This window comes from Dermacentor andersoni, chromosome 3, assembly GCF_023375885.2.
Source record: "Dermacentor andersoni chromosome 3, qqDerAnde1_hic_scaffold, whole genome shotgun sequence".
In the NCBI taxonomy this organism is placed as follows: domain Eukaryota; kingdom Metazoa; phylum Arthropoda; class Arachnida; order Ixodida; family Ixodidae; genus Dermacentor; species Dermacentor andersoni.
In genome coordinates this window covers 66886420-66899693 of record NC_092816.1, presented here as the reverse complement: position 1 = coordinate 66899693, position 13274 = coordinate 66886420, and the positions used below count along the sequence as shown (strand labels likewise).

Sequence of the window (13274 nt, the reverse complement as noted above, 5' to 3'; positions counted from 1 at the left end):
AACCCACTTGACGGTGAGAGAGAGAGAGAGAGAGAGAGAGAGAAAGCAAGGATAGGAAAGGCAGGGAGGTCAACCAGAAGAGCATCCGGTTTGCTACCCTACACTGGGGGTGGGGGAAAGGGGAATAGAAAGAGGAAAAGGGTAGAAAGTGAGCACTGAGTGCGTGTGGGCGGGACACTATGCACAGGGACACTATAGACGGTGAGAAATGTAGAAAGAAGGTGGTGCTGATAGCACCGAAACTTGTGCCCGCTCGAATTCATAGATCGGCGGGGAAAATGCGTGATCGAAATGCGACTGCGATATTTATTGAAAGGGGCGCTTGCGGTGAGAACGGGATAGGTATAATAAAATGCCAGTTTAGAACTCCTAGTTTCTATAAACTTCTTTCTTTTTGTCGTTCCCAATTATTTGCAATAATAAACTTATCCTTGTAAAGTGCGTGCTTTTATTTACAAAATGAGAAAATCTTAACCGCGGACTTTTCAGCAAAGCTGTAATTTTGTTTCTAAAAACGACCTATAAAAGACAGGCGCGTCGTGTTAGTTCGACAGGAAAGCGAGGAATACAGCGCGGAGATATTTTCTTGGTAAGCCGATGTCACTTTATTGTACAGGGTGATCACTTTTACGTTCTATGAAATTTATAATAATCGTCTGTGGCACATAGCATAATTCTTGTCCTTGAGCTGGATTATATGAATAGGCACGCATTATTAGCGCGAGAAGTCGAAACACATGCACAACTAATTAACAAAATTCCCGAATTAACGTCCTAATTAATTATTTTGTGAAACACATTACAATTTACGAATTGCAGCCGGTGTGTTTGGAAGACCTATGCACTTGAAATGAATTTCCAGGATGACACCAGGTACTATATATTATTTCCCAAAGTGTAGAACGAGATACGTGGGCGTTCCAGTTACGTTTATGCTTCAAAGTATAAAAGAGCGTTTTGTAAAAAATATGCAAGTGCAACAACAGGACATTTTTACGGCAAGTTTCATGGCGCATATCTCCAAAATGGCGTCATTCTGGAAATTCATATCAAGCGTATGCGCCTTGCAAACTCACAGGCTACAGTTCGTAAATTGCAATGTGTGCCGTGAAATAACAAATTCAAAATATAATTAGCAGATTTTATCAATTAGCTGAATATGTGTTTCCATTTCTCGTGCAAGTAATGTACGCTTCTCCTAATAATACAGCTCAAGGACTAGAATTATCTTATCTGCAACAGGATATATTTAAATATTCCAAGAATTTTAAGAATGACCATTCTGTATTACAGAGAAATTAGTTCACAGGATTGACTTCACTGTAATTTTAGTACCTTTTGATTCTCACAATTCATTCTCTTGTGGCCCCTCACAGCGTCTGAAGAGGAGGAAGGGCGAGAAGAAATGGTGACGCAGAAACCGTCGGTGTTCAAGTTCACCACAATCAGCCCGACGACCGACGATCTCAAGAAAATATTCGGTCCCAACGTCACCACGACTCCCGTGCCACCCACGACGGTGCCGCCATTTATCATCGAAGTCATGACTGAGCCTCCTGCATCGCAGCCGCCCGTCCACGATCTCTCAACGGGTGAGCCGGAAGCGACGACAACGGCAAAGGAACCGGAAGAGACGGGAGCGACAGAAGCAACAGCAACAACCGGCGAAGAGAGGACGACATCGGCCACAACGGCTGCGCCTGAATCCACTAGTCAACCATCCGAAGCCACTAGTCCCACTACAGAGGCTCCAGAAGCCGCGAACGCTACCACAACCACTGCCACGTTGACTACAAAGCCGCTCGTCCACTACGCGACCACTACGGAGGCATCGACGGCGGAAACGTCTGCGGAACCGGAAGTGCCTCGTGAGGAAGAGGTGACGCCTGCCGCCACGACGGTGGAACCAGTCGAAGGCAAGAAGGGCACACCTCCAGCGACGACTGAGTCGCCATCAATCTTCACAACCGTCATGGAGTTTTTCACCGGAAGCGCGTCGACGACGGAGGCACCGGAAGTGAACGCAACGACGCCTTCTGAGCCACCCAGCGTCACGACTGCGAAACCAGAGGTTGAGACGGAGAAGCCGGCGGAAACGGCTGCGACCGCGGGTGCTGCAGTGACAGAGCCAACAAAGCCAGCACCGGAGAGCACGGCGACTCCGGAAGTGACGACTCCGGAAGTGACAACGCCGGGAGCGACGACTACAGGAGAACCAGAACTACCTCGGGAAGAAGTTACTACTCCCACGCCGGTCACGGAAGGTAACTACACTGTTTGCAATGAAACGCCAAATTTCAGAGAGCGGAAAATAAATATAGCTCTCGACATGTGAAAATCTGAAGGGTCCGTCTGCGGCCAATTGAAATGTCTCGTTCCTCACTTTTGGCGTACGCTCGTGATGATGCGATATATTCGGTCGGCATGAACATATCTTTAGCAACGATTTTCTTTTCTCTGACTACGATTACTAAAATCAGCAAGCAGGTGATTCTGCTAAGTTAGGTAACGTCTAGAAGTAAACATCGCTGCCAACCTGAATGCATAAATGGAGTTGCTATTGCCTAAAACTTTTTTTTAGTTAAATGAAATAGCGCTAAAGGCACGTTAAAAACGCTGACAATGATAATACGCCCATTGCGAAAGAAGCTAGAACTTGTGTGTGATCTCAGACCGCACTCTTGTACAAAAACTTTAATATTTTTCCTAACATTAAACGGTCGTTTTAAGCGCCTGGACTCCAGAGAGAGAAAGGGTATAAGCATTAACGTGGTTTATTCGACCGCAGTCCAAATATCTTTAATTCCTGCTAAATCACAGCGACTACTTCTTAAGCAAGTGAAATGTGATTATCGTATCCGGAACAAAATATTAGACTAATTTTTCTTTTCATTTTGCAGAATCGGAGTCGACAACAACGGAAGGGGCTATCATAATTGAGGAAGGATGTGAGTACCTTTCTGAAGTCACTATATTGCCTCCTAGTGCGACAGTAACATGCCTTCAATGTCGCTGCCCTTACAGCTAGCTTCATCGTAGTGTTTATAAAGCTGACACATCGTTTCAGTAGTCTGTCATCAACATCGACTGCATTCAGAGCCAGACGGTACACGGATGCAAAAGCTTCCCAAAATATTTGTCTTCAAAATTTCGATCCGAACGATAGTTGAGTTGGCTTTCCCTCATATAGACCATATGTGCGGTGAAGCCAGATTTCCGTATGCGACAATCCGGAAAGGAAATAAGTGCGTATCGGAAGGGGCAGAACTTCACAGCGTGCACACTCGTAAAATTACTGGGACTGTGATAAATTTGATTTGCATCGGTCAGCACACGTCTGCCTCCAAGGTCATAAAAATGGGCGTGAGTGGGCTCCCGAGTGCGTCCGGTACTTGCAAGAGGTCGCTGGGGTCGTACATCTTCGTTGATAAGAAAGTGCGATGCTTGAACGATTATTGGAAGTTTTTCCTCAAACAGCAATATAAGTGATCACGAATTGGTAGTACATTCACAAACATGGACACACAATGCGGACAACAAGTGCAAGAGAAAAAGTTCCAAGAAAAGCAAGACAGGAACTTAAGCAGGAACCATTGCGGATCTTCTGTATTCCGTCATACCATATCTACGACCATGATCAGCTAGTCCTGACGAAGATAAGCTCCCCTTGACGAAACGTTGTCACCAGAGACATCTTTTAGTCGCCTACCAGTCGATCATTTCAAATCTCAAATCTCCATGTTCCTGTGAACCTTTGCCTGGTTACTATTTCCACTAGTACGTTGCCCTGGTTTTCTGTGCTTCGCTTTCTAATAATCCGACAAATCATTATATAGTTGAAGCGCTATCACTGTTACCGCTGCTCAAGCGTTATCACTATTCGCTATTTATAGCTTGAAGGAGCCCCGGGTTCACTGTCACATTGCTAATCTTCCAATCAGACATTTTGCCGCATGATGAAATGACGTAATGTGGGGGCGTTGCGCCTTCGTCTGTCCCTTTCTGTGTTGCCCTGCGTCCCCTGCGCCATAACACCACGTCGCCGTGCCGAATTTTCCAGCTTTAGATTCTGCGTCAGATCATTCCGCATCACATAAAGGAGCATTGCGTTGACCTCGGCAACTTCCTTCTCGTTTCGCAGCTTGCATCTTCGACGCCAAGGTGTACCAATCGGCGGAGCAGATTCCACGGCCGGATCCGTGCGACTTCTGCTTCTGTTTCCGCGGAGACATCATCTGCCTGCAGCAGACTTGCCCACCGCCAATCCCGCAGTGTTTCGAGACGCCCATAAGTGGCTTCTGCTGTCCGCGATACGAATGCCGTGAGTATAGAGCTGCACCATAGCGTCAATCTTAACAGCTGACACGCTTCGGAGTGCGAGTCTATGGTGCTCGATGCATCAAATCCTTTTTTTTTTTTCAAGCTTGAGACAAGTTGAAGCTTGAAACACGAGCGTTCATAACGAAATATGTGATCTCTTGCTTTTGTTTTTCGCAGCTGTCCACATGACGGTCAAGAACGTGAGCGTTGCAACGACCACGACGACAACAACGACAACAACGCCAGCTCCGAGGTTTGGACAGCAGATGCTCGAGGCATCAATGGAAGTCAAAGGTAAAATATTCTCTCGAATGAAATATGCCCGCCAGCATGACTCGTCTGCGTAGCCACGTTTGCTTCTCTCGGAAAATTCTGCTGTAACTTTTTCACTGGCAATCGACATCGAGACCATGAGAAAACAGAACAGACGACGCGGTTCACACTGAAAGCAGCTAGAAACTTTTCGTGTAGATTGCGACATTGAGTAACAGTGCTAAGCGCGCACTGAAATCTCGGAATTGCCTTTTTTTTCAGAACAGGGCGCCTCCAGTTTTTTTTAGGTGTGTTTAATAAATTTGCGTCAGCTTATCTCTCAGAATTGTCATCGTCGTTCTCCCTTTTCCGCTCTGCTTTTCTTTTTCCTTACCCCGAAGTTGAGCAGCCAAATAGACTCACACTTGTACAGGCCAACCTTCCAGCCCGCCTCCCCCCAACCCTTCCTTTTTTAGTCATTAATATCTCTGTAGTTCTCATTGGAACATAAAGACAGAATTGAGCTGGAACTCGCGCTCTTGTCACATGTTACATTGTTCAGGGCATATGTCTTTTTGCACTCACTACCTTTCTACGTTTCTTTTTTTTATCTGCGCTGAAAACCGGTATTTGTTCAGCGGTGGCCCTTTCCTGAGCCTGTGCATATGCTTGTGCCCCCCGCGGCTTACGCAGGTTGCGACGTGAACGGCAGCTTCTACCAGGTGGGCCAGGTGGTGAAGAAGGCTAGCGGGCCGTGCTTGGAATGCATCTGCGACGCCAGCGGCATGATAAAGTGCAACCCCAAGGAGTGCCAGCCGCAGGCGCCGCTCTTGCTCAGGATGAACCGGTCCTACTTCAGGACGCGGTAGGCGGCGCCACGTCCGCCCTAGCTTCCCCCTCCCGCCGCCAGGGAGAGAGACGCCTTCCTAGTTCCACCCTTTTCGTCTATTATTATTATTAATATTATTATTATTATCGTCATGGCCCTCAGCTCTCTTCCCACGCCGGTAGGCCGGTGACCAGAAATAATGCGGTGCTTCCAGAGTTCTTTGGCGACAGCGAACGCTGTATGGTGGCGAAGCAGTGTCAAAACGAGTTACGCAGTGCGCTTGTAACGGCAGCCTGCAGCACGATTGAGCTCATTGCAATATGAAACGTTGATGGTATGTTATCACTGATGTCACAGGCCTCTTGCGTGACCAATTAACAGGCACGCACTGTTCATATAAGAACACGGTGACTCGTTGAGATAGCGCTATTCGTAAAAAGACCCTGCGACATCTCAAACGAAGAGGTGGCAAATCAGTGGCAGCCGGTCTTAAGCCAGCGCAGTACACTAAGCCTCCGTAAACCGCAGGTCAAGTGCTCAGGCCCGTGTTCGAACCTCAACGCGCGAAGTAGTCAATGTACGACACGTGTTAGGAACGAAACAGCGTATTGGCGCGCGCCGATGAACGGATGACCGCGCAGCCGGAGATACAGACGTACCTGGCTACAACGCGAATTTCGTTAGCACTAGCAACACGGGCTACAATGCCAGAGACATACACGGGGTCGGCTTTCAGCGCGGAAGGCCTATTTTTCAGGGCAACAAACCTAGAAGCTATTGCGGGCCAACTTCTCTGTGACCCTAAAGCTCAGTGGTACCACGCACGTTAAAGAACTCTGGAGACACGCGCGATTCTCTGGTCGCTCAGGGCTATCGACACAGTAGTACGAGGCCAAAAGGAAGTATGACTGGCTCGGCCATGAGCCTCTCGACGACTGCGAGTGAAAGTGAACCCGGCAGCCGGGCAGCCGCCGCCGTCGTTTCATCACGCGCGCATCTGGGGCGTCATTGCGGAAGGAAGAAACAAAGCGAGGAGGAAGAATTGTGTGGGTAGCAGACTCCCCCCTCCTTTCGTCCTTCCATCCCCCCCCCCCCCCCCCCACACACACACACTCACTCCGCGAGAGTGCTCCAAAGCAGCCGTGTCGTGTACGCACTGACTCACTTGTGAAACTGGCGGTGCGCGTTCTTGCTGTTTGCGCCGGTGGCTCACTGTCTCACTCTTCGCGACCCCCCGTGCCGACAACCCAGCCGCCGCCTTAGCAGCCGGCTGGCCCGCCGAGACTGTGTAAAAGCGTCGGTGTCGTGTGTGTGAGCGAGCGCGCATGTGACGTCGGGAGGGCGAGATGTCGACGACGGCGATGAGGAGGAGGCGACGAGACGACGGCAACGACCGGAGAGAGATGCGTGGACATTATTATTTTTTTTTTTTTGAACGCGCAAGGTTGTGTTGTTAGTGTGCGTGCGTACCTGCGTGTGTGTATGTATACCAGTGTATGTGCCTGCGCGCGGTTTCTCCCGCGCTTCTTCTTTTTTTTTAATTTCTTGCTTCTTGCCTGTCTCGTCATTTCTGCTCTACATTCCTTGCTTAACAGCTCTGTCGCACGTTCTCGACGCGGCATAAAAAAATGCTTGCCTTAAGATTGCACGAGGCGAGAAAGAGCTCGACACGGGTTTTGAGCGCGACGGTCTCGCGTTCTTATTCGCTGGGTAGTTTGGTCGTTTTTCATTCGTTTTATTTTTTCTGTCCTTTCTTGATGCTCACGTCTTTATGGTGTCTACGATGCGTGTCGGTCACAGTGGCAGCGTCTAACTTGTGTTACGAGGTGAAAGCGTTTTACCGGGACTGAACTGTGTGCGCAAGCGTGTCCGTCGCGTCCGGCCCTCTAGATGTGGCAGCTAAAGAGGTCTTCGGCTTCCTCTCTACACTAGCGTAGCAAAAAGACGCTGGACGGCTATTATAACCTCACACTCGCCCGTTTTTATACATTGTGTGCGTCGAAGCTCAAAGGTTATATAGCGTTGTGTGGTCGGTGTGTACAAGAAATCGCGCTTCGTACGTCATTAATGAGGAGAGCTGCCTTGCTTTCTTTCTCCTTTTCTTTTGTGCACTCGTAACGCGCATACGAAGTGCGATTCAGGAGCGAAAGTGTTATTCATACATTCCATGACATCGTCTGTCATTCCATGAGTTTACTATGCAAACCTAGACATGACAGCCCGCGAAACGGCGCACAGTGATATTATGCCAGTAGGCGCCCGCATTTATGATAGGCATTTCATTCTAGAGAAAACACGTTGTCATGTTTGCGCCTTCCGACCAAGCAGGATGTGATCCCCTCTGGCGCCAACTAAGAATGGAAAGGTGGCGGAATTATGTATAATCCAAACTTACACTCCGGCAATAGGTGGTTTAGGTAACGTTTCACACATTAAGAAGCCTCAATGGAATACCGTTGTATGTACAGGGGACCATGTAAGAAGGCGGAGAAAGCGATAATTCATAACTGCCAAGAGTAAAGAAAAAACAGAAAAAAAAAGTAAATGAGAAAAACAGTAGAACTGAACCCACACATTCCTGATGGCATTTGTAAACAGAAACCTCACCGCTAATGTGGGGAGTTCTGAGGACCAACGATCATTCCATTTATTTTTTCTATGACTCACCAAGCAGAAGTGTTTCTGCGGCGCTAAGTTTCAAGCATCCGGTGTGTGTGAACTGGCATCGAGTTTGTACTTATTTTTGTCAATGTCTTTCTTGCCCAAGCTTTTACTTCCCTATAGAGGATTATACGAAGCTCCGCCTGAGTCTGGTCTATATTTTTACATGTTTCCTCTTCGATAGTGCTATGCAACATTCCCGCAGTTAATGCCAATGAAGGTATCTGCTTAAGTTCTGTGATACCAGGCGAAAAGGTAACATTTTCAACATATGCTCTTCACCGGTTCCTGAAACGACGAGAGAAGACTACAAATGCGACCCGCTACAGTAAAAAAACTGAAGTAAACAGCCTATGCCTTTGCGATTTTTGATGACGAGCTGATTGTCATGTGACTATTACGTTCCTCTGTCGTAGAGACATCGTTCGACACTCTCTTGGACAGCACCCCTCAACAAAGCAAGCAAACACCCCAACGTTTATGTCAAAGTAAAATAACGACGTTCTTGCCAGAGATCCCGTGCCACATATCAAGGCGTGTAGCGAGTTTCAGTTCGCGCTCTTACGACGCGCTCTTACATAGCCAAGGAGCGAGTGAGAGCAGCCAGCCAGAGCTCTCACGACGCCATGACACAACCGTGATATTTTTCATCCACTTCTCGAGGCGCTTGCACGTGGAGCCACTTCCGCCTTTCTAGACGGTGCCAAAATAAATACCCGCCATGACAGCATTATTTTTGCTAGCCTCGGTCTTTGTTTACACCGGACAAAGTGTGGCGTTGACGCGAGTAAGATGATGCAACGGGGATGGTCTGAGAAAGAGGAAGCGAGAGGCAGTTTTTTTTTGCGACAAGCAACTGTTCTCGCCTTATTTTTGTACCCACCAAGCTCGCTGCGACCCACCGCCTCTGGTAGCCAAGAAAACCCACCTGCGGTCACACCTAATTCTGCCAACATGCACCTTCAGTGCCTCATCTAAACGCACATTCAGCTGTTATCGCACTGTCTCACAGTCATAGAGGTGTCGGAACCTCGTCTACACGAACATTTAACACGAATTTGCTATACTGCGTCAATTTGCCAACGTCATATCCACCAAGTACTGGCACCAAACCAAACAGTTCTGATCTTAACCCTTTCAGCTTTGTAAACTTGGGCATGCCGCACGAAAGACTGCACGGTTATGAGCAGCACAAACGTCAGACGAACCAAGCATCGCTTCGGGGGAAACCAAGTGCCTCTCTCAAAGTGTCTCTCCAGCTTCGTGTTGCCGCTTTATGTGGTGACTCAGGGAACGCGTTAACTGATATTCGCTCTCTACGTGAGATTAGTAACGTTAGTAACATATCGTAACGGGGCACTAAGAAAATGCCGAAAGCCTATGACATTTGCCTTTTTGATCACTGCTTGATGCAACCCACTCTGTCGGCTCCATGGTTGCATTTGGTTGCAAACAACTAACTCTCTCGGTATAGGGATTAAACGACAAGCCGTGCAAGTCTTTACGCGCCTCATCGCATGTTACGCTGTCAATTCCTTCGTTGCAGCTTCTTTTTTTTTTTAACATTTTCTAGGCTCTCTTTGTTTCCTCCAGTACAGGGTGGTCAACTGGAAACATCGTCCGGCTAACTTCCGTGTCTTCGCTGTATCCTGTTTCGTCTCAGCCTCGGTGTAACCATTAGATTCAGAAACGTCGCTCGTTATGCCATTAATCGGAGTACTATATCATTGCATTCTGTAGCCATAGCAGTGATCATTATGCCTCGAATTCCGTCTCTTCCTCTTACCTATGGATGCGTGACAGTAAGCGGGCCTTTGAAGCAGCGTGCTGTTTCCTCACACTTGCTATAGCCTTCACGTGCCCTGATGCGGTGATGTTTGATAAGCCGCCAGAGTGTATTACTCATTCTTAAGAAAGAAGACGGTTCTTGAGTATGCTGTGCATATTCAGGCGCGAAACGAGTGCCTCCTTCGTACGCATCGCTTTTTTTTCCTTTTTTTGCCGGCCGTTACGTGAAGCCAGCTTTCATATTCCGTGCAGGCACGCGCTTGATGTGTTTGTTGCTATTTTTTTTTATTTCGGCGGCGTGTAAGGTGGAAGCACCTGGACGCACAAAAAGACACTGTATCATAATGTGTGCAAGCATAACTCCTGTCACTTATTTCAAAGTGCATTCATTTATTCCTGTTCTTTCGTGGTGGGCTTTTTTTTCTCTGTTGTCGCGCCGTTCTCGATCGCGGGACCGATGTCTCGAGAACGGCTTCTGATGTTTTTATTTTTTTACTTATGCGAAGGAGGCAGACAATTATTTTTGGTGGAGTTGTGTGTATCTGTGGTTTTAAAATAGCTGTCTGTGTTGCCCTATTTGCCTCCTTCTACTTTCCTTGCTCTACTACGTGAAGTCTTCATTTTTTAAGTCGTGTTTTGTTGCAATTCATTTTTTCTTTACAAGTGAGTGTATGTACATACCTTCAAGGGCTCTGCTCCTGCTAAGGGCCACGAATCGGTGTTTTGTAGAACCCGATGCGTGTCGTCTATGCTGAAGCTCAACGCACCCCGCAGTGCCGGCACCGTCCAAGACGAACTGTGCTCATTCCCAAGTCTTTTCGTCATGTTGACTGTATTTAAGTTCCGAAATATAGCATGCTAGCACATGCAAGCTCGATGGCAACGTGTTATCGCTCGACTTTCGGATTTAAGCAGCCCACCGCTTTAGATATTCTGAAGCAGTGTAGAGCCGTGTAAAGATTTTTTATCGGGTAATAACAAACGTGAACTGTGTCCGATTTGGTTGGTTTTTACCTTTAGTAAACGAAGATGTCTCCAGTTGCCTACTTAAGCACAACTTGATTTCTTTGTTTATTAGTTCCTTTGAAATTCGGCGAGTTTCTTTCGAAAATTATTGCAGAAAGTCGTGCTTTCTTCAACTAACTTTCTCATCTGTACTTAAGCCTAATAGGCCTCCCTCTGTTCAGGTGTATTGGCCTGCAGATCAGAGCGCGTAATATTTGTCGAAAACCTTCCTTGTATACAGTATAAAAGCGTAAAGAGGCGCCTTATTTTGCGTGTCACTGTGTCAGCGTGCCTTGGACTGCGAGGTTGTGCTCAGCAGTTTAGGGGTTCAGGCTGTTGAAGGTATGATCGGTATTATTGCTGCCATGTTCAGGTGTTTTTTTTTTTGCTATACATGAATTGTGATTGTGTGTTTGTGTTTACTTCCATTAAAGAAAAATTCTTACCAAGAAGTGGCTCTCCTTGTGCCTTCAATACTCCAATTACATACCGCGGCTCCCGTGATTGTGATGGTTCATTGCCGGTTTCAAAATGCATCGACAAAAAGAGAAAAAAAAAGTAGAGGTGGAAAAGGTTGCCGTGTCAAGTTGTTATTGCTGGCAAGTGGTTGAGTAAGTTGTGACTGTGGCAAAGAAAAACGCGAGCTCGAAGTAGGCTAACAGGTATCATAGCTACGAGAAAGCAGGCCATTCATTTTAACCAAAAGCGGGGGAGAGGGCAAGTCAAGTTTATTTTACAACATGCACAAAGTACAGTGTTGAAGGCTACCCTGGAAAGAAAGCTGTAAACATACAGCTTGACGAGGCCAGGGGGCCACCACCAGGTAACATCAGCATCGCACACATCCGTAATACAAACAATAAGCTTTTGTAAGTAGCTTCATGGCAACACATGGTATATATCCACTTCCCTGGTCATGAATACATCTACATACATGTATACTTATAACGAGTATACATGTATGTATACGAGGTCGCCAGTTTGAGTCCCAGCGCTGCATTTCGACTGGGGCGAAATGCTAAATCTTTCGTGCCCTCCGTCGTTCCGCAGTACATGCAAGAACCACACAGCGTCAAAACTAAACAGGAGTCCCTACTGCGGATTATCAATCAATCAATCAATCAATCAATCAATCAATCAATCAATCAATCAATCAATCAATCAATCAATCAATCAATCAATCAATCAATCAATCAATCAATCAATCAATCAATCAATCAATCAACAGTTGAGATCAGCAATGTCAACAAATGACAAAATTGAAAGATCTGCGTTGCCGCCACGTTCGGATTCCAGTACTCGCTCTGATTTCACAGCTTCCAACAGCGACTGACCGAGGTACGTAATGTTTTGATTTCAAAGAAAGTGAGTCTGGACATTTCCTTAAAGAACATAAGACTACGAACGGCCATTCAGAGTAGCAAATTCTGTTCCTGCCAAGTCTCTTCAGTTTCCCCTCACTTTTTCAGCAAACGAAAACGAACAGTTAGGGAAAGCCAAACCTGCGACGACACTTGTTAAACTTAGGGTGGGCGTTAAAAAAATTAAAAAATTAAAAGAACGCGGCGCGAAACTTGATGTTCACATACTGTTTCACCCGCTACTAAGCCAACTTTCGCCAACAATTTAATACTCTGCCGAGTTGAAGACATTAACGAGAGAGACCTCCCGTCCATTAGGTGTCTCAAGGAATAAAAAAAAAAATTAGGACAGGCTTTCTTTAGCAATAATGAAAATTATTCGTCGAAGCTGAAGGATATGCATTCCTCGCTCGCTAATTAGTTTCCCGTAGAACAATAAACATCGCCAATACTGCAGAACATCGCGGCAAATGTTATTCTTGTTCTTGGCTTAGTTGCTATTGCCTAAATGTGGTTGTGTTGGCGTTTACTACAGCACATATATTTCGTTTTTGTTCATGTCTTTGTCATCTTTACAGCAGTTCACCTGTCCTTTCATAACAGCTGAATATTATCATTATTACTATTATGCTGTCCTTTCGTGTTGTAAGCGCTCGCTCAGCAGAACTGTTCGCTGAAGTGAGGCACGAAAATGCTGATCGACCTCATTGAAGCAATATTACACTAAGGAGACTCGTGCGGGCTTCTTGATTAGTAAGTCTTGTCGTGAACGTGTGAGTGAGGAAACGTTTTTTATTAAAAGCTAAGTGATTACAAAGAAAAATAACGAGGAGTGGGAAAATAAATTTACACATTGCCCTCAGGGTCTAGGCAATAAATTGAATTCACAAAGCTAGTTGCGCCTTATAAAACTGAGGATACTCGTGTGGACGTACTTGCTGTTCAATGTGCACCATCTTTATAGGCCCCATCGTCGTGAAAGAAAAGTTCATACCAGGCTGGGAATCTCACGCGAGACTACTTCCAAGCTCGGACATACGGACGAGTGGCAGGCCGGC

General features: G+C 46.6%; 1 protein-coding gene across 1 annotated transcript in view; it reads left to right on the top strand.

The window, feature by feature from the left end:
* Positions 1-11307, top strand: part of LOC126543552 (uncharacterized) — a 49034-nt gene extending 37727 nt beyond the window's left edge. Inside the window, exons 15-19 of the mRNA XM_072286839.1 lie at positions 1377-2264; positions 2901-2948; positions 4142-4321; positions 4498-4614; positions 5266-11307. Of these exons, the coding sequence (XP_072142940.1) occupies positions 1377-2264; positions 2901-2948; positions 4142-4321; positions 4498-4614; positions 5266-5441 (1409 nt within the window). The 3' untranslated portion in view covers positions 5442-11307. The remainder of the gene's footprint in view (positions 1-1376; positions 2265-2900; positions 2949-4141; positions 4322-4497; positions 4615-5265) is intronic.
* Positions 11308-13274: the final 1967 nt, after the last annotated feature.